The sequence below is a fragment of the Schistocerca serialis genome, chromosome 2 (genome assembly GCF_023864345.2).
Source record: "Schistocerca serialis cubense isolate TAMUIC-IGC-003099 chromosome 2, iqSchSeri2.2, whole genome shotgun sequence".
Lineage (NCBI taxonomy): Eukaryota > Metazoa > Arthropoda > Insecta > Orthoptera > Acrididae > Schistocerca > Schistocerca serialis.
The window spans coordinates 406,183,630-406,211,492 of record NC_064639.1 but is presented as its reverse complement, the minus strand read 5'-3'; the positions used below and the strand labels follow the sequence as shown (position 1 = coordinate 406,211,492).

The window sequence follows — 27,863 nt, the reverse complement described above, 5'->3', positions numbered from 1 at the left end:
AAATTCCAGGAATTACAGAGAATATGACGGCGAGGAATTTGTTAAAAAAAAACTGAATAATACCCAGCTGTCACGACGCGATCTTCCTCTGGGGCATAATTTTATCAGTGCGCTACAAAAATAAATTGCCTTGCATTGACTTTTATCCGCCATCTGAAAGACAGGTCTATAGTTTACATTTTACTAAACATTTTTCATACAGGCGGTATAAATCTGGTGAAGAGATATCTCGTCTTACACGGTGTACAAACTGCATCCAAGAACTAAAAGAAATAAACAAAAAATAATACTAGAATACTGACAGAAAAGAACTGGGCTGTAAGAAGCAGGTCGAACTGAGAGGAAACAGCATCTAGCAAACACAAATCTACGTCTATACTTCGCAAGGTGTATGACGGGAGGGAGGGGGGGGGGGGGGGGGGGGGGATTTCACGAACATCAACAGTTCTCCTTTTTTGTTCCATTTGCGAATAGTGTACGGAATGAGAGATTTGATGGTAAAATTCCGCTTGAGCTTGAGTTTCTCCGAATTTTACGTGTTGATCTTTCCGAGAGATGTATATTATATAAAGGCAGAAATGTGTTGCCTGACATTTCTTACCGTACGCTTTCAGAACTTTCACGGCGAACGTCTCTGTGTTTCAAATGCATCTGTTAGAGAATCTGTCATTGAAGTTGGATAAGCGACCTCATAGAGAAATCCGCCGCTCTTATTTGAATCCTCCCATTGTCATCTACTCGGCTTGTCTGATAAGATACAATATCCTCGTACAGTTGATACCATGTAGGAGCTGGATAAAAATAGAACCAAAAATGTACGATGGGTCGATACTTCGTTAATCGAGAGTAATAATGCAGGACGTACAGGGTGTTCATGAAGTCATACCGTCATTTCAAAAAATCATAACACTGAAACTATTACAAAAAGTGAATAGTAGTTTACTGTAAGACTTTTAGTATCTCTCAAAGTTTTTCTTCCGTTATCCTTTGTTGCAGATTTGACTTGAAGTGCCTCCAAATGGCGACAGACCAGTAGAAGGTGCGAGGTGTCACACGGTACACAAAATTCAAATTCGTGATAACAGTCCTATGGCAATTTCTGTACCAGTATACGAGCGCAGCATCGGCAAAACGAGCATAATGAGGTTATTACAAAACAAACACTGTCAAAGACCTTCGACGAAGTGAACATTCTCTTGTTTCACACGCATCTGTTGACAAATTGCACGTTGAATTTAAATGCAGCCCCAGAAGTCAATTCGCAGTGCATCAAGCGAATTGCAGGATGCAAGACCAGCTGTCCAGAAAGTGTTACATAAGTGGTTGCATCTTTTTCCGTACGAAGTGCAGATGGTCCAAGCACTGCACCCAAACGATCGGCTCTGCGATAGGGATTCGCGTGTTCCATCTGACCTCCATAGATGCTGACATGACTGTCTGAAAAAGTGCCTATTTTCAGATGAAACAATGTTTCAAAAAGAGATCTTTACCCTTATGGAACGTTACCTAATTTAATATAACAGCACGCGTCAAACTTTTGACAGAAAGCCAGAGAAACTAAAATCACTCTGCAAGTCAAGAAGCACCAATACGTGTCACTTTTATGCCGTGTTGCTACCACTCTGCTATGCCCATCTGGCTCGTAGACCTTAGGTTTCCTAATGTCCCCAATACACATATTTATTCTTAGCGTGTAATGAATGGAACAACATGTGCATAACACACAAGTTATTTTTGAGTTCAAAGAAAGCAGTCCTACGGTAAGTAATTTCAAAATACAACGAATATTACGTCAACAAGATTTGTGGCCTATCAGTTATATTACAAAAGCCGTGATGAAGCGACTGTTGCGATTCTGTCATTGGATTCGATTCAAAGATGTACCCAGCGAGGGTCAGTGAAGGGCAGCGGGTCACCTCAAAAAAAACTTCGCTAAGCAAACTCGCATTCTTCCCTGCCAGACAGACGTATTAATTCATTACCAATTTGGAAAAAAGTCAGACTGTGGAATGGATTCCAACAAGCAGCTAGTGCAGCCAGAGTCCTTCGTCATGAAATCTGAAAACTATTTCGTCACTCACCGTTAAAGTAACAGGAACTATCTCCCCTTAGAACCTTGGCACTCTCTTACTTCGATTCGTGTTGTTTACTAATGACAGCACTCTCACGCAATACCATATCAACAGCACTCACAACTGTCATCCGTCTTGCGACGAAAATCAACATACTGTTCTAGAAATACATTTTAAACAAAAGATTTCCTGTAAACTAGACGTGCGGTGTGATCGACAAAATCGGTCAGTTTCGTCCTTTTGTCATATATGGCTCACGTATTGATAATTCTTTGATTTTATTGTAAAATAAAATCTTTGGTCTACGAGACTGGACATATTCGTACTAGAACGGAATCCCTACCTGAATAATAAGCACCTCAGATAACACATCTATATGCAACACTTTATGTTGCCTGACCGACTTTTCCTGTATACACGTTCAATTTCCAGAAACGTCGTCAGACTTTAAGTCTACGAGATTAAAAAATTCTGTCAGAATTAATCACCAGCGTTATGAACAGTACTATTTTTCTGAACGCGCGCAAGACGTCTTAGGAATAGACACACAATTTTGCGAACAAAACGGAAAAATCTGTGGCAAAAAGTTGCAAATTTATTTTAACTTTTGTGAATTATTTACGTGTTTTGGTACCAATAAATTTTCTACACTAATTTATGTGGTTTTGGGCACTTTTCATTCGTGAATGACATTTAACACACTTCCTCAAACACAGTTTCGAAATAACGGTTTGCGCCGCAGATTGCGCGGATGACACTCGCGCTAACCGACAACAACATGGCAGCTGCAACCCCGCGGCAGATGCGGCGGGTAGCAACGCAGCCGTTCTCGCGTCCTTGCCTATCCGCGTCCTTGTGACGTCACAAGTCGGGAATAACCCCGACACGGCGGAGTGGCACAGTTGTTAGTCACGCGCGGAACGCCGCCTTTCTACCGGGACAGCTCATTACCACATTTTAACGGCTTTTGCGAGGAATGTTCCCATTATTTAGAGGGCATTGCCGTTACGCGTAAGACTGGGATGCAAAATAACGAACGCACTGCATACGGGCTTTTCGTTTCCAAAAACAAACGAGAGATATCAATAAAAAATTTACCTCGAGGATGTGAGCTATTCAATGATAGGGTATGACCATATGCAATATGAATACAACTGACTACAGTCCATTAATTCAATCTAAATTGTCAGAATCAATGAGGCATAAGTATTTATGAAATGGAGTCACATGAAAATATTAATGGACAGATAACTGTTAATCTCGTTTTCAACTTCGGGCTACTATTGACCAGGGAAGCAACTGGTTTGCTGGTTACTCTTTTCTTCTCCTCCCAAAATCTCTTCATTCTTTTGCCGAGGCTCCTTTTCCTTTCCTCTTTCTGGATGATCTTCGTTGTTGTACACTAAAATTGTCAACCTTCATTTGAAATACCCCTTTACCCTAAATCTCTCTCTGATCCCAACTTCTTCAGTGTTGTTTCTTACATCCTCAACTCATTAGTTATGTGATGTAGATGAAGATTTTCTTTGTCAATCTGCGTTCGCTCATTCTTTAGAGAGTTGCCCATAAAACTTCAGCCTTCTCTTGCGTATAGTGTCTTCAACCTCCTTCGCCTGTTTATATATATCTTCATTCTTCCTCTTCTTCCATTTATCATCGTTTCATTTTTGCAGTCTTAGGATCCTCCTTAAAATTGTTCTTTCCTTTTTCTCTAGTTCTTCCATATCTCCTTTCTTATTCAGTTTCAGGCACAGTGAACTAACTGTAAAGTACTACTGGTTTAATAATCGAGGTGTACTGCCTTTGAGCTGTACAAGACTGTTATTTTGTTATATTTATTCTGTACTAAATGCTAGTTCTATCTTTCTAGCTCATCCTTTGTTTGATTCTTTATTACGCCCATTCAGTTGGGATTCATTTAACAAGATACTTGAATTTATTTGTTCTCTGGATTGTTCTAAACCCAGTATTCAGATGAGTATCACCTTCATGTTTGTATTCCCTGTATTTTGATTTTTAATAGAGATCATGAGACCTGTTTCATATGCTATCTTGTATAGCTTTTTTGAGCATTATTACAGGTGCTTCCTTATTGCATCTGTGAAAACTAAACACTCCATCTTCACACCATACATCTTTGAACCCAAACAGATACTTCTACTCCTTCTTCTTTTATGACTTGCTTCCCTGTTCTCATTAGCTTTGCCAGGACAGTAATAAACAAGTTGGGTAATAGTCCATCTCCCTGACCAACTCCTGTCTAAATCGAATGGGCTCTGAAATTTCCCCATGAAATTTCCCTTTGGTGATGGTTTCCATTAGCATTTGATATATAATTGCCCAATTTTTTACATCTGTTCTGAATTGTTCCAAAACACTCAAGAAAATCTGCTGGTCAACTGAGTCACATGCTTTTTTAAAGTCAATGAACACAACTATAGTATTTCTACTTCTTAGTGCTCTTACTCTGGGGATGCTTTTCAGACAGAAAAACTATTCCATACAAGACCTTCCTCTCCTGAAACCTCCTTGGTAGTCACCTATTTGATGATCCACTTCTTCTATTATGTTTAATAAGGCTTTGGAAAGTTCTTTGTAAGAAACTGATATTAACCAATTTCCTTCGTAGTTGTTCGAGTCAGTGCAGTCTCCCTTATTGTGGAGTGGGGGTATAAGCACATATTTCCAGTCAACATGTGTTTTTTTTCCCAGATGTCAGAAATTACGTGATTTAAGTTTTCTGCTGTCTGATCCCTCAAAATTTAAACGTTTCAGCTGTTATTACACCCTCCCCAGGCACTTACTGTTTTCATTCTTTGACAATTTTTTATCTCCGTGATCCTTGGTGGGTTTGACTGTGGATTTACATTTGACTGTCTCTTGAAGTTTAGTCTTTCGGCAATTCTCCTTGTTACCATCCTGCCTTTTGGAACAGATACTCGAGTTTGTGACACCACTGTAGTTCTTTTGAAGCTTCTGTAAAATCCCCTAGAATTATATTGTTTTAAGCCTTTCTTCAGATTTTCTACACCAGTTCCATCATACTTTCTTTTTTCCTCTTTAATAAACTTTGCAGTAATTTTCTTTTGTTTGCTGAATTCATTCCAGTTTTCCTCAGTTTCGTCAAAGTAACATCTCTTCCAAGTCCTTAGCCTGTTATCAAGGGCATCATCACATAGTGTTTCTGTTTCATACTTCCTTTTCAGTCACTTTTGTTAACAATTCCTCCATTTCCTCCCAGTTGTTAATCTTCAGCGTTGAAAAATACTCTTGGTAGATGTTCTTGTTTTGTTTGATAGTTTGTGTAACAATCTTTAGTTTTTCTTTCCAACTCTGTTTCGGGTTCTATTCGAGTGAAATTTTACTTTAATTTCCAAGGGATAATGGACAGAATTGATGTTTAGATTTTTCACGCTTTAGCAATTGAGATCTTCCTTCTATTTTGTTGTTGTTATTGTAACATGGTCTAGGCAGTAGGTCATATCCCAACTATTTTTCTTCCTTGGGAGGGCCCTGAAATGAGTAGGCATAACTTTTAGATTGCACTGCTTGCAAAAGGCAGTTAATCTTTTTCGATTTTTGATTGTTTTCGCACGAGTTGGATACTCTTCAACGATGTTTTTGTATATCCATGCATTTAAGTTGACAACCAAAATTTTAACATTTTCTCAAGGAATTTTGGATGTTTCATTTTTAAGTCTTTCCCAGAATTATTTTATCCAGACCTGAGTTTATTCAGTTATTTTTCAGAAGATATGTAATTATGAATTAGAAACATAAAATAGTCTCTGAATTAATGTAAACACTTACTTGTATTTCTAGCAGCAATTCAGTCTTGCGTCTTCTGATGTCAATGAGCATCTTCTGCTGTTCAGGTGTGAGTTCTACAAAGATATGAAAACAATACTAAGATTAATTTTTTCACTTGGTGAAACATTAAATTTTGTTTGAAAGCAATGTTGGAGAAAATAATCATTTGTCTCCATGTTTCATATCAGTGACCGCAGCTATACAAGCTGATTGCTATTTAGGTAGCTTGTTTCAATTCTCACTAAATGAGAGTCAATTGTCTCAACACAAATTTAAAAAAGAAATACCTGTTAGTCTTATCACATGGATAAATAGTATAATATTTCTCCATTTCAGCTATCATAATCTAAAGAAAGAAATATCTTACACAAAAATCATAAAACCACATATTCGAGCAATGTGATACACAGAAACTCAATAAATAAAAAGTAACTCCAACAGGAAGATAGTATCTCACCTTACAATAGATTACTTCGTATCAAAACACATTACAATCCCAAACGCAACAGAAACATTTTATAGAGGGGCATACTATTCCACAAATGGAGGTCACAAACAGTGAGAAATAAATTACACAGATTAATACTGAATGAGGTCAACAGAAATGCCAAACAGTTTTTCTGATAACCAGATTCTTTCATGTCATTATGCATCTTGTGTCCTCCAACTTTTCCGATCTCAAGCCTATCCTCTTCATTCTTGACATCATGTTGCCTCTGAATTCTTCAGCTCTGCCAACAAAGACACCCTGTGGATTTCTCAAGTTCCTCACCACCATTAGCTTTCAACTCTGCTCCAGCTCCACAAATGTGACCAAGATTATAAGTGCAGTAGAACAAGCAATGTGACATATTCCACAAGAAGTGGCAGAAAGGGTATGGCTTGCTACAAACCAGATTTTAGTGACACTCAAGCTATGTGAGTCCAATATTAGCAGGGTGGAGAAACATGGACTGAAATCAGTGGGGAAAGATGAAGAGTTGACTGTCTTATCGGGCGAGAAGGGGAAAGCTTACGATTATCCTCAATGCTACAGATTATTGTATGAAAGTGGATCTGGTATTGGAAGACTGCGCATACTGGATCCTCAAATGGGATTCGACTTTGGCACTTAGCAGTAAGCCAGGGGAGCTACTAAAGAACACTGGCCTCTATGACATATCCATGAAGATTTAAATCAAAAGCACCAAGACCATTTAGGTTATATGGTCCGCATAAGACACAAAAAAGATGGCATACCACTGAGACCAACTGTTAGTGCCATCAGCTCTCCTACATATAGGTTGGCAACATATTTAACTAAATTATTAGCAGCTATAGTTGACCACTGTGGACATCATACCAAGAACTTACAAATGTTTATTAATGTGATAAAGCAGATGAGCATATACCTAAGTCACGTCAAGATCAGTTTCAGCGTGGTCTCCCTTTGTACAGTGGTCCTGTAGAACAGACACTGTTAACTATTGGTCACTTGTCGCTTCAATGAAATGTTAAAATCATTTTGACACTTCTCGTCAATCAGTCACTTTTTATATGGTGGACATTATTATGACACGACTGATGGAACAGCCATAGGTTCACCACCGCCACCAGCCAGAGCTAATCTTTTCATGGAGGATTTCGATGAATAAGCACTGAACAGCACTCCATTACAGACATCCCACTTCTTCAGATATACTGACGATACAATTTTATTCTGGCCGCATGGGAGTGAGACGATGCAGCAGTTCATCAAGCACAAGAATGAGACACATCCAAACATAAGAGTGACATTAGGGGTGGAGAAGGACAGGAAGTTTTCTTTCTTAGAAGTATTGGTTGAATGGAAATCAAATGGACAACTTAGGCATTCTGTGCGTAGAAAACCGACATACACAGAGCTCTAATTCAATGGGTGTAGCTTTCACCATCCAGCTAAGAACAAGCTATGCTGAGCACTGTAACATAAAGAGCCAAAACTATTTCGGACAAGTAGCACCTCGGCTCTTAGATTAAGCATCTGATGATCATGTTCCTTCTGAAAAGGTATTCTGTCTGTGATATCAGGTCAATGCTGTCAAGGAAACAAGGATGTGACACTGTTCAACCAAGCCAGGAGGGCCAACTTGCAGCACTGCTTCATTTCTGCAATGCAGCAACTAGTACAATAGGTAGAGTCTTAAACATGCAAGGAATCAGGCCAGACTTCCGACTACCCATGAAAATTAAAGAAATGTTGCAACCAATTAATAATAATCTCAGCCTGAGAGTACCAGGGGTTTTGTAACATTCCTTGCAAGTGTGGCAAAAGTTAAGCTGACTAGTTTATACAAACTGTTGCCAATTACGGTGTTAAGCATTCGTGTAACCTTAAATACAGGAATCTCAAAAAATCAGCAGTGGTCAAGCACAGCTGTTAAATAAACAGAAGATTTTGTTTGAACACAGGAAAATTCTTACCCATCAAAATACTGGGACACTCTTATCATGGAAGCAGTTGAAATTACACTTTTAAGAGCAACCAACTTTAGTACACATACCAGTTATGCACCTAAAAAGGCAAGGGTGCATGCACTTGGCAAACAAGGAGTACAGAGGAACACTACCGATCAATGCAAGTGTGGCACTACAAGTGACACTAGGCAGAGCCTGCAAACATTATTACGGCCACCTTGAAATGTGCGCAGTTTCCATATCATCACAATGTAATCCAGCCAATCAGATGCTGTCCTCTGGTTATAAAAGTGGAAGCCTAATCAGTATCACAACAGTCAGATATAGCCACTGATGACGACGACGATGATGATGATGATGATGGTGTACGTAATACTCGAAAACACAGGATTTTATATGAATCTGACATGACAAGTGAATCAAGGACTTTTTATCCATCATCATTTACCTTCTGCTACATGTAGCACAGAACGTTTGTCAATCTGTCCTGTCAATAAGCAATTTCTGGTCACTATACTACATCCAGATTTTCATTCCCTTATTTATTTATATTTTTTGCATGAAGCTGATCTCTATGTAGTACCAAGTGGAACCAAAATATGGTGGAGAAAATACTAGTTCCAATTGTGACCACAAGGTGTACACTGATCATATGATGGCATGACACCCAGACTGTCATTTGACAAGTCATAATGTGACAGTATGGCTATCAAGGAGAGAGACCACATGCTGTTAGCAAAACTGTTTTATGTGAACGGCAGCAATTAGTGCTGCACTGAGAGAGTATCACCATCTAAAACAAATGTGGAGGGTTCTGAAGTCATTAAATGGTTTAAAGTAGATGATAATGAAATTCAAACACATGAGTGGGCTTGGTGTGGTACCTGAAAGAGAAAGGCATCTTATCCTGGTGGAAGTGATTGACACGGTTGCTGTTGCTATAAGTGACCATACAGCAGGTGCCCTGGGTGGTACTAGTGTTCGTGCAGTGTAATGAGGATTGTCCATCCCATAGCCAACAATACAGAAAGTTTTGCAGTTTATTTTACATTGGTATCTGTACAAGATCCAGACAGTGCAGCAACTGAAATCTCATAATCCACAGCAAGGTTCTGAATTTGGTCTTCAGTTTCTGGCTTGGATCAAAGTTGATAACATGTGGCTGGGCAATATTCCATGGAATGACAAAGCACATTTTGCACTACAGGATGCAGTGAACACACAGAACTGTCGAATTTGGGGTACTGTTAAACCGTGTGTTGTGCACAAAGAGCAACTACACTCACCGTATTTGACTGTATGGTGTAGATTCACAAGCCCCTTTATTCCCAGTCTGTTGTTCTTTGAAAAGAACATACCCAGAGGACCTGTCTGGTGTACCCTGATGTCTGCACATTATGGTGTCTTCCCTGCACAGCAGGCGATTCTTGCTTTAGAAGAGTGCAACTGTGTGGAAACCACTTTTACATACAAGATGGTGCAACATTAAATGTCAGTCATTCATGAACAATCTGCTTAATGCAACCTTCCACAGAATGTTATCTCCAGATACTTTCCAGATGCATGGCAGCAAAACCACCAGATCTGAGTCCAAGTGACTTTTGGCTCTTGGCATACTTAAAAGAATACATTTACCAGAGCATGTTCAGCCTCTACCTGATCTGAAGGCCAATATACAGGAACATGTTGCTCAGATTCTACTGTAATTGCTGCAAGCAACTGTTGTTTATGTCAGTGTATGGATGTAGCAGCTTGACACTGTATACAGCGCTCATATTAAATAAATTGTGTAAGTGGCAGTTAATAATAAAATCATCATTAGGGCTTTCTCACCTGTCTGACCTCCTCTGTCTGCATCTTGTTCCGAAGATGATATATATGGAAACATTTCTATACACCTTTCTTGCATTCACAGTGCCACACTAGCACATGGTGGCCAAAACTGGAATTAATTGTTTTTCCAGTGTAAATGGGTTCTGAATTAATGCATTAGAATGTCTACCAAGTTTCACTGCCATTTGATAATTATACCCCACACCGGATCTCTGTGGTAGCTGCACTTTTGATTATAACCACCAATAATATCCAGTTTCCTTGTCTTTTATGATTTCTGCTCTATTCCCATATTAACTGTTCTCTGTGATGCTGATTTATAACTGAATCACAACTGTACAATGACAAAGTGGATACAGAGAGACCTACAGATCTTTCATCACCAGTAACAGTGCATGTGAAGAAATGTTGAGAACCCTTTCTGAGGTTTTTGAAAGAATTTGGATTAAGTTGAAGGTATATCTTAAACTGTCTGAATAGTAAAAATTTGCTAACAAAATTAAAATTCACTAGAAATTGTAAATGTATATGGAGAGCAAATGGCACATCAACATTTTTTGCCATTAATGAGGGATGTGCAAGACAGATACGCTCTGCCCCTAGTATTGTTCACAATGGTACCTAATTAAAAAGCTAATAAGAATATCTAGAAGACTAATGATGAGCTAAATTGTCTGTTGTGGGAGTATGCTGAAAAACAGACAAAGACAAAGAAAGAAAAAGGCATGCAAAGATATTTAAATGTTTTCATCTTTTTATTTCATTTTTTTAAGTAATAGATTTTCAGTTGAAAAATGCTAGATAGTATGAAACTTCAAGTTACTGTTACCAGTCTCTGTTTATTTGTCGCCAAGACACATTGCAAAGGTTTAAACCTCCATCATCAGGTGAATTTACATGTATTAGTATGACGTGTGTATTGCATTGCATTACGATTTTGGGCTAACTTGTGGCTCTGTCCCCAGTGGTCACAGGTTCCTTTCCCCATCATAAGTTTACATGTAATATGGAGACAGTGCCACAAGTTAACTCAAAATCATAACACAACACACACTTCATACTAACATGTGTAAATTCACCAGATGATGGAGGTTTATACCTTCAAAACGTGTCATGGAGATAAATAAACAGTGACTGGTATCGGTAGACTTGTTGTGTCATTTGATATGAATAACAGTCACGGCAATGCCTAACCTAAAATGTTAGCATTTAAATAATGAAACTTAACAATATTAAAAACATGTCAGCTTTGGAATTAACCAAACACTTAAAATTTTGTGGACAAAGAGCGTCAACTATCAGGTAATACACAAGAAGGCCAAAGAAACACGGAACTTCTTTGGTACAAACAACAAAATGTAATAACATACAGAAAAACATCAACTATTCAACATGATTAATTGTAACTCATTGAATGATATCTATGTGAACTGGGGTAACAACCAACAGCAAAAATTAAACTATTTAGAACCTTGCATAATCAAACAATTACAGATGTACGACAAAAAAGTTTATCAATCTTTTTAAAAAAGTGCCTTTCTTTTGACACATTCATATATCTTCCTTCTGTGAAGATAGGAATAAATTTTGCTTCTGATATGACAAGATAACTCCAACTTGAATATATTCAAATACAGTTCTAGTATTATGTTAAAAGCCAGTGGTCACTGCATTCTGCAACATTTTTACGGAAACAAAGGATTGCTTTTCTGTGCTGAAGTTAATTTTTTGCTTCTATTTTCTTTAGCAAGTGCTGTTCCAATTTAATTCAATCCTATACTGTTTCTTAAAGTTTGTCACTTTGTTCATTCCTTCAATACTAACTGACAGCAACATTTTATCTGCTTTTTTTTTCACTGCCATCTATATATTTGTTTCATTAACTGGCATCAATTTTTTATTCTGCAATTATCATTGAATCTTATGATTTGTTCCATCCTCATTAGCATGGAAGAACTGGTCATTTTTGTGCTCACTCCTTGCTTCATCAGCCATAGAAAACCAGGATAACAAAGTATAAGGGACAGATATGTGTTCCCTATTATATAAAAAAATCTGGTCTTGTATATCACAAACGACCTGATAAGGTTTCACACAGATGTCTTTCAAATGTCCTACACAATAAGGGCCAATACTCATGGTAATACTTTATCTACTTTCTTGAGGTGCACGTACAGTAGATGAAGGGATATGTGTTGTTTGCTCTTATGACAGTATGGAACAAGTGATATTATATGGTTCATAATCACAATATTATACACAAATTATAATTGGATGGGACGCATTCCTCAAGTTTCTAATGCAGTGAAACATTTTCACTAATGACTCACCTGACTGTCAAAAACACCAATTTTGGCAGTCCATTTATCTATTTTGTAACAAAACCAAACAACTTTTCACCATGCATTTAAATTCAAAATCAGTCCCTCACCAGTTTTCATTTCTCAGACACTGATGATAACAGAAATACTACACCAAACATAATACTCATATTTCACAGTTATTTAAATGTACAGTTACACAGTAAACCCATCATAAATTATAGAAAGGCTTGGGGAAAGCAACATCTCTCTAAAGGCAGACTTGTTACTAATACTTCTAAGTGAATAATTCAACTCCAATGTTTTGGATTTTGATCCGATGTCAGTGAGATGATTATTTCCATCGGTTTCCACTTCTTTCAACTCCGATGATTTGTACATGTGAAAATAACTGTAGGTCCCTCTATACCAGACTATGTAAGTTCAAAAACCAGAGGAAGGCAAAATGCACACCACCTTTGCCGAGACCATGACAAGTAAAGTGCCTTCGAGTTCAAACTTACCTGCAGACTGAGGGCATTTTTACCTTTTACTTGCTGATGAGTTAAATCACGTGTACCTTTGTACTACTTCTATTAAAAATTCTGTCCCCCCCCCCCCCCTCCCAATAGCTTACACACTATTCTTTGCTAACTTCCAGCAAATCTCGAACTGCAAATAAATTTTCTAAGAGCCATTTTAATGGTTTAACTCTAGCTAGGGTCTGAAAAAGTGTACAGTCAAAACAGCAAAATTCATCCTATTTTCTTCTCCCTGATCAAGTTATCACTTCTTCTCTGACTCTCAACTATTTTACTGGTTTTCTTTATAATTACAATGCTGAATTTTACACTCATTCAATACAGTACGCCATACAGATTGTTTATATTTTCATCCAGATGTAAATGTTAAAAGGCAAATTCTAAGATCATTGCTTTCGCTGTTATAATTTTACTCCTGCTGCAGAAAAATCCTTAGTGATTTCTGCAGCAGGTTATAGGTAAGTAATGTAGCATCCTTATTTATGTTTCCATATCAGGCTTTCTTTTTAATCGCCGTTTCTTGTGTGCTCACTTACAAATAACTTATTTATTTCTGAATTTCAGTCATTTCTTTCCAAAAGTTTCACATGATTATCTGGTTCATCACAACAGGAGAATCTTCTTTCAGTTTAATTTTTCTCTATTTTTCTTTTTCTTTTGCCAACCTTTACAACTGCTTCTCAGACAGGTTTTTTTTTCTTCCAATCCAGTCTGATCATTACTAATCCACCTGATTTTTCTTCTCATTCTGATATATAATGCCTTGGACAGGTTCAGCAAAACCCAAGTGGATTACTCCTAGTGTGAGGTTTGAGTGACCTAACCCCCCCCCCCCCCCTCCCACACACAAACAAACACAAAACTGCTCATTTGTCTACAGACAACACCACTTTCTTCTATGAAAAAGTTCCAAAAGCTAGAAATGCTGTGATTTATTTTTAAGCATCTCTATTGGTTGTACCAGCAGTTACACCACCTGAAATATATGCTGTAACAACTGTTCAGATACAAAATTCTCTCTGGGGGGATCACACTGTCGTTGATAAACCGGATAGATATGCTGGCATCAGCTGAACATTTAAAGCCAGGTAAATTCCTATACTGTAGCAAAGTCGCGACATAATTACATTCTGTCAATATGTTTTCGAATACAGTATGCCACCGAAAACATTATTTATGTGAAAAATGTTGTTTCTTTATAAATGTTGCAACATTTTACACATTTCACAGGGACTAACATTGACACAGAACTATTCTTTTTCAATAAATAATCTGGAACATCATCAACTCTACACGAATAAGATTTTGTGGTTCTTGCAATTTCAATACTTTTTTTCCAGTTACTGAGGTCGGAAAAAATAATGTGTGTGACATTGGGAACAACAGTTTTGCATGATTCCTCAAAACAGATTATCAACAATCTTTGAAAAATGCTGGTTAAATCACTCAAACATCTGATCTCCATCTGAAATTTGTTTCATTTAGCTGCAGGTATTCAAGTGTGCCCATTTTGCTTTGGTTCCTATGGTACCAGCATCAAATTCAGAAAAGGCCACACTGATACTACCTGAGTTTGCAATATACCTATAGTTTGAGGTCTGGTTTGATTTTGATAGGATTTTTGTTGAGGGCCTGTTTATACTTTTTAAAGTATTTTTGGGTGTAGACTGGCAAAACAAAGCTTAAAAGACAATTTGATAAAGATGCCAGCAGAATAAGGTGTCAACAGTAGAGACATTATATCTGTTCCTCTTTGCCTGTTGCCAAGCCAATCAGATAGTTAGAAAAAGTTTAAGTTAAAGGTACTCTTTTGTTAAGGTCACAGTGACAGTAACTGTTGCCATATAGATTTTAGTAGCAAAAGACTAAAGCTTACGCACTATAAAAATGAATTGTGATGTATGACGTATCACATGAAGGTGAAGCAACAGCTTTGCAAAAGATTTTAAAAGTTAAAAATTATAAACAGTGAGTGGTTACAGTTTTCTAATTGTCCTGAATTATCAGTTGTAGTAAACAGTCACGGATCAGCCTACAGACAAAAACAGTTATATTTAAAAAATATATTAAATGAACATACAATATAATATTTAGTGGAATTGCCTGAAGTTCAGTTTAATTGGATATGGTTCTGTTATTCATCATCTATAGCTATATATCTCTTACAAATATCTGGTTTAGCAACTCATTTTACAAAAGGAAAAAATACAGGGAGACTGGCCATTTTTTGGGTCTAGTGTAACAGGGGATACAACCCGTGGGCTTTGGACAATGACAACACAAGTCGCCAGAGAGCAGTTAACCATTTTCACTTTTGCTGTTATGTTTCAGTTTCGTTTTTTTACTGATTGCTTAATAAAGTGGATCTGTTTATTCCATCTCGTGAGATTTTTTTTAAAAAAGCCAAAAAACACTTACCAGCTACTGAAGGGAGCTACAACACGAAGAAGAATCGCTTCTCGTTTGACAACTTGTGACGTCATTGTCCAAAGCCGACGGGTTGTATCCCCTGCTACACTAGTCCCCATTTTTTGAATAGCAGTGACTTAATTATGATGGAGATGTGTAACACAATGACTGCTGCACACTTATTGATGAAGTTTCACGGCCAGGCCAGGCACACAGCATTAGTTTGAGGCTCTGCATGTCCAGCAGTGGTCACAATGTGCCAGGTAATACTGTGACTGCCAGCAGTGACATGGCAGTTAACATGTTAATGTAATATAGATATCTGTGTCTTTTTTTCTTATTGGATGACATTTAGTCTACACTTCTATGCATTAATACTCACTCTTTTCTACTCACAAGCAATACACATCTTGTTGGAGAAAGAACTTTGAATAGTTCCATGTCCTTCACCCCAACATCAATAAATTAATTTTCAAGCAATGACAATAATACCTAATATCTTATTTAAACATATATGTAAGTTGCAGGTTTCTACTTCAATTCATATGTGCTTTTCGGTTTTAATATAATTATAAATGGAAAAGAGCTACATAGTTTTAAATACTAGACTGTCAGTCTTTCTTATAAGAAAACAAACAGCACTCTGTCAAAAAATACAAGGCCCGATTACTCTGTCACTTTGGCCCAATCTTACAACATGCCTCTACATGTAGCACAATCATCAATCTTTGGTTCAGATAACTTGCTAACATATGGGATCTTGTTTTTGTTTTATTAACCAGCGTGATTAGTTTCATGTGTCAAAAGACACCAGGCATTAAAGACAAATTTAATAAGGATGTCATCAAAATAACACCCATACTTTTAGTTAAATGTCATCTAGTACACTGGCGTAATACTTACAATCGTGCATAACAATATGTCTTTTTCATGGATACCTACTACTTTTGAAACAACTGCACAAACATGTGGATGAGAAAGTTGTGGATTAGATGTACGACAAATTATCACAGTTCTCTATTACAGTAAAATACAGTGTGATGAGTTATTATTTAGGATCGAAAGTTCTATATAATAATGGCTCACGACAAAAAAATGTAAGGTATTTGTATGATCTCAATCACAAAGAGAACAATACCATCAGAAGTTTCAAAACTCTATATATATATTTTACGTTTCGCTTACAGATGGACTGCAAAGGATATATGAAATATTATTCAAGAGATTAATGCAAACATTGCATTTGTCTCAAATTATGACAGCTAAGAAATTCAGCACGTTCTTTATTGTACATTAATAACGAACTTTGGGGGTCACAATATGATCATCAAACGTTCAATTCGTATCCAAAAACAAATGCTTTGAACAATTTTAGAACAGACTACACGCTCCGCAATTTTGACAGATGACTTCCAAGAACGAGTTGCAGAGTGCATGACAAGTATCAGCTGTATGTCACGGACAAATTTCAATATTTGGTGTAGACGTAATACACAACAATGTACTGGGGTTTTAAGTTTATAAAGGGTGCTAGATTTGACAACAGAGTGTTTAAAATAGAACAACAAGGTTTAAAGGGGTTGATCAATAGCTTTTATGCCATTAGCGTTGAACATTATGTCAGTAGACTTCTCATCACAGCTCACCTGTTAAATTAAACGTATCGGGAACATGCGACGAAGTACTCATTTTTAAGGAATCAAATTCCTTCCACATCAGAAAAACAAACGCATAAAAAACTGAAATAATTTTACGTAACCATTAGCTTTCTTCCACACCAAAGATGTTGCAACGGGAATTGTAAAAAAATTGCTTACACCAAATACATAGTACCCTCTGTGGGCGTCTTTAGCGCGCCGTGTGGCGTTCTGTACAACTAAGCTGCATGGCAGGATTTTCAAACATATGCAGTGCATTCAGTGACGCATTGTTTGTGTGACATAAAAGCAAGAAGAATCACAGTAAATATTTGTGTGTTAACTAGCGAAATGATGATCTGCGGGTTCAAATCCCACTCTCCTACGGTAGTAGAACAACAATAAATTTTTGCATGTCTCTAGAATGAAATTTTCACTCTGCACCGGAGTGTAAACTGACATCAAACTTTCTGGCAGATTAAAACTGTGAGCTGAACGGAGACTCGGAACTTCCTCGCAAAAGGCACAGGTACCGAGTTCGAGTCTCGCTCCAGCATACAGTTTTTAATCTGCCAGAAAGTTTAATATCTCTGTTTTAACGACGAAAATGTCTTCCGTGGTCGGAATCTCATACTCCCACACTAGTAGAGCTACAGTAAATACACGCATGTTAACTACAAAAATTGGTATTCCGTGGTTGGAATCACACACTTTCACATCATCAAATAGAATGGCTAGAGTAACTGTCTAGTTCTAGATTGACAGCTGTTCCCTGTTGTCCTCCACCTCATTCGTTGCTCATGTCAGCTAGACTGGCTAGAGGCACCCTGTAGTATCAGTGTAACAGTTGCGACCTTGCTTGTTGTCATTTACTGTGTTCCTCGCAGTTTCCTGCCTTCGTCACATTGTTTAGTCTCCGTGTTCCTGCAACCGCCTTCTCACGTTGTCACCGCCGTCGCCATCGTCTTCCGTCGCTGTCATCACCGCCCCATCGTCCCGGACAGCTCTGCTGTCACCCCTGCCACCGTGGCGACACTTTATCGCCGGCCGCTTGCTAATCTCTCGCAACTCCGCCTCTGCCCGGTACCGTCGTCCTCGCCACCGCTTCGGCTGCCGCCCACACCACTAATATTCAGATTTATTTAGCTACCTCTGATCATGCACAGGATACAGTTTCCGTCAGTTTATTTAGCTACTTCTGATCATGCACAAGATACAGCTTTAATCAGGTATATATGTATGAAGTGGATTCACAAGCACCTTTATGCTCAGACGTTTCTTCTTTGAAGAGACTACACCGAGAGAACCTCTCAGGTGTATCGTGAGGTCTGCACGTTGACACCACCTTGTACAGCATTCCTGCTTTGGCTCAACTTGTTTTCACACAAGATGGGGCAACACCTAATGTCGTTCACCAATGAAAGGTCTTCGTAATGCAACCTTCCAAGTGCATGTTCTCTCCAGAAGTTTTCCAAATGCATGGCCTGCAAGATCATCAGGTCTGAACCCATGGGTGACTTTTAGGTCCAGGGATATCTAACAGAATGTGTTTAGCAGGGTCATGTTCAATCTATACCTGATCTGAAGGCTAGTATACAGGAACCCATTGCTCACAAGCCACCAGAACTGCTTCGAACAACTGTTGATCACGTTGTTTTACAGATGCAGCATCTCTCAAACTCATATTGAACAAATCGTGTAAGCTGCAGTTAATAATAAAATCAATACCATGCCTTTCTCAATTCTTAGAGCTTCTCTGCCCATGGGTCGTTCCTAACCCACACATAAGGAAACATTTCAATAAGTCTTTCTTGCAATCATGGCATCAGATTTGCTCCTGGTGAGCAAAATCGGAGCTAATTGTTTTTCCAGGATAGTGCATTAGAATATCTACCAAGTTTCACAGTCATACAATAATTAAGTCCACACTGGATGTTTGTGAGTAACTGGCCTTTAATTACAACCATTCAAGCACATACATTAGTGACAAGTGTACATAATATATAACACAACAAGCATCATTAATAACTGTGAAGAGAACTCAAAGGAATGAAAAAAAATCCTAAGCAATATACTGTACATGTGACAAAACATTAGCAACTACACTGAAGCTTAGCCATAAAATGAATATAACAACCGACTTTATAACAAAAAGATGTTGCGCACAACAGCTAAACTAAAAATCTAAAGCGATGAATCACTATATGACACAGACTATCAATGAATTAAGTAATGAAAACAAAAGAAGAATGATGAGACGCCCTGCTAAACCCGCAGGACAGGTCAGGTAGTTTAAGTTGTGGAAAGGGGCCAAAATAAGCGGCTGTCAGTTACACTCAAACATACAACCTTTTATTTGATCAAACATTACAAGAGCCAAGAATTTTTTTTTTTTTTAAACACAGCTTTAGTTTTGGAACTTAATTAGCGGCTAAATGCGGCATACAATCTCATGCCTTAAGGGCAAGACCACTGTAATTTAAAAGCAGCTGAAAGCCAATAACTTAAAGCTCAACCAAAATCAGGAATTTATAAGGGAAAGCCTTATCTTAAAACAGTTTCTTAATTAGGCTGAAGGCCCAAAGAATCTGACATTTTAAGAGCATAAACTTAAATTCAAAATCGGCTGAAGGCCAAACACTTAAGACTCAATAACATTAATTTTAAAAATGCCAAAGGCCTTATATAAAACAGTCCTTAAATTAGGCTGAAGGCCCAAACCATCTGATGCCTTGAGGGCAAAACAACCTTAATCTAAAAATCAGCTAGAAGCCATACAAGTACAAACAACAGGAACAATCAAGAAAAGGCAGTACACTCAAGGGCACTCAGAAGTTCCGAGGGTCGGCCTGGAATTCAAACACTAACGCTTGCTTAGGTGAGACAGGCAGTCGGCCCAACCATTGTCGATGTGACGACAACCCAACCGACAAACAGTCAGCGGACCCACCGACAAGGTAACCTCTGCTTCACCCGACCAGCATACAACAGGGAGTTCAATGGAACAACATAGAAGGTATTTGCACCCACAACCAATTGTACATTGAGCTGTCAAACTAAACACCATGCTGGACAGTGACAACGCAATAAGGAAAACACACTGCATGAATTTACATCAACGGCCACGGCAGGTAACCGGAATGTTAACGGCCACAAGGCAGAAGATTCCACTGGTGCTCTTCAATTCATATAACCAAGTACAGTTAAACTCCACTGGAAGGTGGCTAAAATTTGCCAACTTGAAAACACATGGTGCTGCTGGCAAGAATATCCCAAAAGCCGACAATGAACTCCAAATGACACAATGTGAACAGTCGTGACTTGCTGGCAGATTAAGTCAAAACTCAACTTTCATGTCCAGGATTGGTGAGCCACGAACCCCATAGCAATGGGAATAGCACCACACACTCCGACACTACATAGAGGCTGCCAGTGGGCCCGGCCAAACCACGCGCTGCGGAGATTTCCTCGCTGCTCAACGCCAACCGACCAACTGTCCGTACACAGCCCAACTGGAAAGGCTAAAGATAGTCCAAGGTGCAGATATTGATATGCACCACTGCTGCCATTGACAGAAAGAGAGGATAACAGCATAATCGCAATAACTGTGGGAGACGAAACACAGAATAGCTACCAAGGTTTAATCCAACGCATAGCATGAGCCAGCCACGGCTCAAATGGCTGTTTATTTGAAATGGAAAGATTAAATCAAAATAAATTTACTCTACAAAGTTTCTTCTTAAAGGGAGAAGTGAAGAAACAGGTATACAATAGAATCACTTTTCTCATTAGCAAAAACAAAGTAAAAGTCCCAAATCTCAGTCTACATCTACATAGATACTCAGCAAGTCACAGTACGGTGCATGGCGGAGGGTACCCAGAACCACTTCCAGTCATTTCCTTTCCTGTTCCTCTCACAAATAGAGAGAGGAAATAACGACTGTCTATATGGCTCTGTATGAGCCCTGACTTCTCATATTTTATCTTTGTAGTCCTTAGAAGCAATGTATGTTAGCAACAGTAAAACTGTTTCACAACCAGCTGCAAAAGCCAGTTCTCTAAATTTTTTCCATGGTTTTTCTTGAAAAGAAAGTTGTTTACCCTTCAGGAATTCCCATCTGAGTTCCAAAAGCATCTCTGCCCATCTGAATGTTGTTTGAATATACCGGTAACAAACCTAGCAGCCCACCTCTGAATTGCTTTGGTGTCTGTCTTTAATCCGAATCTAGCACAGATCTCAAACACTCAAGAATAAGTCACACTAGTGTCGTATATGGGATCTTCATTATAGATGAACCCCATTTTCCTGAAATTCAACCAATAAACTGAAGTTGACCATTCACCATCCCTACCATAGTTCTCACATGCTCTTTTTTTTTCATATCGCTTTGTAGCGTTATGCCCAGATGTTGAAATGACATAACTGTGTTGAGCAGTATACTGCTAACATTGTATCTGAACATTATGGGTTTGTTTTTCCTACTAATTCACGTTACGTTACATTTTCCTACATTTAGAGCTAGCTGCCTTTCATCACACCAACTAGAAATTTTGTCTCAGTCATCTTGTGTCCTCCTACAGTCACTCAACTTCGACACCTTACCATACACCACAGCATTATCGACAAACAGCCACAGATTGCTGTCCACCCTGTTATGTTGTGTTATGTTTACTTACAGTGAACTTGTGTGCTCCTTGAGTGCATTGTTGGTGTGTGACATACAAGCTGTAAGTTGGGATTTACCAATGCAGAAATAACTGTCATCATGCTCAAGCTGTATAGAGAGTGTAGGAGGAATGCAGTTCATTCATGTAACAGTGTATGTGGCAATATATCTCAACAGAAGTCAACCATCTCAACAATTATTTATCAGCAGCTTCAACCAATTATGGTAAAACCTATACAATGTAACAAAAAGAAACAAGTGGCAACAGAAGATGGGGAAATTAGTGGTCTTTTGTTGCTGTTACAGTTGATCCGCATGTTAGCTCCCTTGCAATCACACGAGGAAGCAGTATGAGTCAGGCAAGTGTCCTACGCATTCTCCTTTGACATAGATTCCATCCCTACCATATTTCTTTCCATCAAGAGCTGCATATAAACAATTATGAGAATCATGTTAACTTCTGTACATGGATGTTATGACAGGATCTACATCTACATCCATACTCCGCAAGCCACCTGACGGTGTGTGGCGGAGAGTACTTTGAGTACCTCTATCGGTTCTCCCTTCTGTTCCAGTCTCATATTGTTCGTGGAAAGAAAGATTGTTGGTATATCTCTGTGTGGGCTCTAATCTGTCTGATTTTATCCTCATGGTCTCTTTGTGAGATTACGTAGGAGGGAGCAATATACTGCTTGACTCCTTGGTGAAGGTATGTTCTTGAAAGTTCAACAAAAGACCGTACTGAGCTACTGGGCATCTCTCTTGCAGAGTCTTCCACTGGAGTTTATCTATCATCTCCATAACACTTTCAATATTACTAAATGATCCTGTAATGAAGTGTGCTGCTCTCCATTGGATCTTCTCTATCTCTTCTATCAACACTATTTGGTATGGAGCAGTATTGAAGCAGTGGGCGAACAAGTGTACTGTAACCTACTTCCTTTGTTTTCAGATTGCATTTCCTTAGGATTCTTCCAATGAATCTCAGTCTGGTATCTGCTTTACTGACAATTAATTTTATATGGTAATTCCATTTTAAATCACTCCTACTGCCTACTCCCAGATAATTTATGGAATTAACTGCTTCTAGTTGCTGACCTGCTATATTGTAGCTAAATGATAAAGGATCTTTCACCGAGCGTGGTGGGGCAGTGGTTAGCACACTGGACTCGCATTCGGGAGGACGACGGTTCAATCCTGTCTCCAGCCATCCTGCTTAGGTTTTCTGTGATTTCTCTAAATCGTTTGAGGCAACTGCCAGGATGGTTCCTTTGAAAGGGCACGGCCGATTTCCTTCCCCATCCTTCCCTAACCCGAGCTTGCGCTCCGTCTCTAATGACCTCGTTGGCGACGGGACATTAAAAACCACTAACCTAACATAAAGGATCTTTCTTTCTATGTATTCGCAGCACATTACACTTTTATACATTGAGATTCAATTTCCACCATGCACCATGCACCAATTCGTTGCAGATCCTCCTGCATTTCAGTACAATTTTCCATTTCTCAATATACTACAGCATCATCCACAAAAAACCTCAGTGAACTTCCGATGTTATCCTCAAAGTCATTTATGTATACTGTGAATAGCAACTGTCCTACAACACTCCCCTGCGGCACACCTGAAATCACTCTCACTGCGGAAGACTTCTCTCCATTGAGAATGACATGCTGCGTTCTGTTATCTAGGAACTCTTCAATCCAATCACACAATTGGTCTGATAGTCCATATGCTCTTACTTTGTTCATTAAACGACTGTGGGGAACTATATCAAATGCCTTGCGGAAGTCAAGAAACACAGCATCTACCTAGGAACTCGTGTCTATGGCCCTCTGAGTCTCGTGGATGAATAGCACGAGCTGGGTTCCACTAGATTGTCTTTTTCGAAACCCATGCTGATTCCTACAGAGTAGATTACTAGTCTCCAGAAAAGTCATTATACTCGAACATAATGTGTTCCAAAATTCTACAACTGATCGACGTTAGAGATATAGGTCTATAGTTCTGCACATCTGTTCGATGTCCCTTCTTGGAAACGGGTATGACCTGTGCCCTTTTCCAATCCTTTGGAATGCTACACTCTTCTAGAGACCTACGGTACACCACTGCAAGAAGGGGGTCAAGTCACTTTGCGTACTCTGTGTAAAATCGAACTTGTATCCCATCAGGTCCAGCGGCCTTTCCTCTTTTGAGCGATTTTAATTGTTTTTCTATCCCTCTGTCATCTACTTTGATACCTACAATTTTGTCATCTGTGCGACAGTCTAGAGAAGGAACTACAGTGCAGTCTTCCTCTTTGAAACAGCTTTGGAAAAAGACGTTTAGTATTTTGGCCTTTAGTCTGTAATCCTCTGTTTCAATACAATTTTGGTTACAGAGTGTCTGGGCATTTTGTTTTGATCCACCTACAGCTTTGACATAAGACCAAAATTTCCACATGCATCACATATCTTATTTAGTAATGAAATGCACATTTACCAATCCTGGCCAGGTAAACCATGAAATCGTGTACTATTTGTCTGTTGACAATCTCTGCTGGTTTTGTCAGGTGGAGGCCCTTTTTTCATAGATGGAACACTGAACATGCACAAGTATCACAGCCTCCTAACAGACCATCTTCCATGGATGCTAAAAGATGTTCCTTTGCAGACTAGGAGGAACCTATGATACCAACATGATTGCTGTCCAGCCCATAGTGCACAAAGTACTACAGTATGTCTTCGTGAATTGTTTCCAAATCATTGGACTGGGTGCAGAGGACCTGTATCTTGTCTGGCCCATTTCTCAGATTTGACACTTTTTGACTTTTTTCTGTGGGGAAAGTTGAAATATGCTGTCTACAAGGACATGCCAACTACATCCAATAATATGCAATGACGTATTACTGCTGCCTGCTCGGGCATCTCCACTGAAATGCTAGCACATGTGCAGCAGTTATTCCATACCATACTGGAAGCATGTATTGCTGCTATCAGTGGTAATTTTGAACACAACCTGTTACAGTCAGTTGTCTCCTTGCTAGTCAGAATCCACATAACTAGTGTATGTACTTGTGTCGTTCATTAGTGTGTGCAACCAGAGCTATTGAAGAAGCGTTAGTGAGGGAACTTTTCAAAATACGATAACTCATAGATGGCCCACACTAGAATCCTGCAACAAACATCACTGAATTTATCCTACTTTTAGTCTGTTAATGTCAGTAGATATTGTTCGATTTAAAAATGTGTATGTCTGCACAAAAAATACACTTTCTAAGTATTATAAAAATCTGTTGATTGGATAATAATATGGGCCCCAGACTATCAATCCATTCTGTGATAACTTCACATCTATAGCACTTTCCATTTCCACAATGTTTTCAGTGTAATTTTTAGGTGATTCACTCCATATATATGGTGAAAATGCTAGTAGCAACGAGGAGAGCCAATGATATCTTCATCAAAAAGTCTCCCAACAAATGCAAAGCTGCCTGGAAGGTAGTAAAGTCTATTTCAGAGAGTCACAGAACCACGCAAGTGACTCCAGTCTCACCTGAGGTGCTAAATAACTTCTTAATAAAGTATACAAATCATGTAGAAATCCAGTAAGTCCTCCATGTTAACAATGACCTTGGCCACACTTACCTTGTCCATGTTTCTACAGAATCTGCCTCCACAATAGATCATCCCCTCAAAGAGGGAGCTCTGATATTCCATTGCCACCTAAAGTAGATCCTTTCTAATATCACCCAGAGTCCTACTTCTGTCAAAAATGTGTCCATTCTAATGATCACCTCACAACTGATTACAGCAATAAATCCCTCTTTTCCACACTGTAAAGCCTCTTGTCTTATTAAACAATACACTACCCTTGCTTCCACTCCTACCTGCACCACCTACAATGACTCCCACCCTGTCTGTTTCATCAAATGCAAAGCCAAGCCTCAGCCTACCAAACATGAAATAACTATCCCAATTTGTCCCATCGATAATTCTATTCATCCCACCAGTTCCATCAAATTCCCACTGCTGAAGATGATATAAAATTCATAAAGGTGGTACTTCAAAACATCCATCCATTTCAATGACTACAGACCCTCCAAAAACTCTCCGTCACCACGTACTCCATATTCCATCTAAACATCCAAGTCACCTGTTCCCACAACCAGGATCATCTGCCTTGACTCCTAGTCTAATCCCTCTTTCATACTCACCTACACAAACCATTCCTAGACCCTTATATGGCAAAACAGCATTATAATGTCCTGTTCCAAAACATCTGTTCCCTCCCTACAAATAAACCCTTATTTATCCATGCCCTTTCCCAACACAATATACTTGCCTCCATTTTTAATGAGACCTTTGTCCAATCCTATTACACCATTTGAACCTCTTCCTATATCCTACACCACATGGATAATCCCTTTCCCTTGGCCAGTGATGGAGTTGCAATTGGCCACCTTTTCTGCCACATACCTTATACAATACTCCCACCTAACACCTTAACCCATATTTGTGCTACTTTATACAAGACCTAATGAACCTATCCTGTATGACTTCCTCATCCATGTAGACCATAACTTCCCAACTACCCATCTACATTATTGCTGCTTATTTTGACATCTGCAGCAAGTCCCCTGCAGAATTCCAACAGTGGTTTCAGTTTACAGAATCCCTCCACGGTGACATTGTACCTATCCCGCAGCACATCTCCTGAAATTAACACCTCTCCAGATGTCATCTTAGTATCTCCCAACCTCCTGGGACACCTCACAGCAGCAGTCCTTTATTCAAATTTAAATGTTCACCTACCTGTTCTACTCAGCATTGCCTACATACTACTTCATTCCCAAGCACTGCAACCTAATATCCATCCAAAAGTTATCGAAGATTATTCACGGACCAACTGGAATGCTTGCAGAGAATCTATACATACTTAGAATGGAAGCCAGTCACTCACCTCCCAGCAACTTGATGTCCCTCATGCCATGTATTTTCTACTCCATACCTTGTCAGACACTATATCCTCCCACGTTTCTACCAAGACTGTATATCCTCTTTGCGTGCCCCCCCCCCCCCCTCCCCCTCCCCAACCCCTTTCCCAAGCTCTACTCCTCCTTCGAGAATTATGTCGTTTAGTTATTTATACTGCTGCTCCCTATGGACTCATGACTAGGATAAGCTCACATGCCTCTGGCAAACACAAATATACCTAGGAAATTACTAAATGCTAAAACACACTGGGAATGTTGCCAGAAATGCACCAGGTTCTGTGCTATACTACAATTAACTCTTCCAAGTATTGGAAAGCATTTCATTGATTCACTGACAGTAATTCCATCCCTCTCTGTTCATTCCTACACAACAATCATCCCCTACTGACAACAGAAGTGAAGCTGATCACCTTGTATCCTATCTTTCTGACATCTTCACAGTTCTTGAAGACCCTCATTTTGAATACTCCATCTTTTCCTACAATCTATGAACAAACAAATGCCACTGTTCCAACCCTGACATCCAGCCTCATACCACAAATTGAATTAAATACACCAATCACAGCAAAACAAATACTTCACAAAAAACACAAGAGTTAGGAGAACCACATCATCTATCAATACCTAAATGAATGTCCCCTCTCCTTTCTTGTCGCTCTTGCAACCCTTTATAACATGATCCTCTCTACAGGTCTTGAAGTGTAGAACAACTCCAAAATCCTACTTTTCCTCAAGTCACACAAACCCTCTACTGACACTTCCTCTTACTGCTCCATCAGTCTCACCTCAGTGTTGAATAAGGTCTTTGAATTCGATGATGATGATGATGATGATGATGAGGTCCCATACTCCGAGGAGTGTAGGAGAAGATGAGGGAGACTTGCCCCGCCATACTAGGCAAGGTCCTAGTGGAGGTGGTTTGCCATTGTCATCCTCCAACTGTAATGGGGATGAATGATGATGATGAAGATGACACAACAACACCCAGTCATCTCGAGGCAGGAAAAATCCTGGACCCGGCGGGGAATCGAACCCGGGACCCTGTGCGTGGGAAGCAAGAACGCTACTGCAAGACCACGAGCTTGAATCCGTTCTCTCCTAATGCATCTATCAAGACCTGAACCAACACAAACTTTTTCCTGTTAACCAGCATAGCTTCTGTCCCAACTTCTCTTCTGATGATC

General features: G+C 39.1%; 1 protein-coding gene across 1 annotated transcript in view; it reads right to left on the bottom strand.

Moving 5' to 3' along the window:
• The window catches only part of LOC126457242 (cytohesin-1), a 210,360-nt gene extending 193,159 nt beyond the window's left edge, over positions 1–17,201 (bottom strand). The window contains exons 1-2 of the mRNA XM_050093387.1: positions 17,049–17,201; positions 5,883–5,956 (exon numbers count right to left, since the gene is read on the bottom strand). Coding sequence (XP_049949344.1) covers positions 5,883–5,956; positions 17,049–17,118 — 144 coding nt within the window. The 5' untranslated portion in view covers positions 17,119–17,201. The remainder of the gene's footprint in view (positions 1–5,882; positions 5,957–17,048) is intronic.
• Between the last annotated feature and the right edge of the window lie 10,662 nt (positions 17,202–27,863).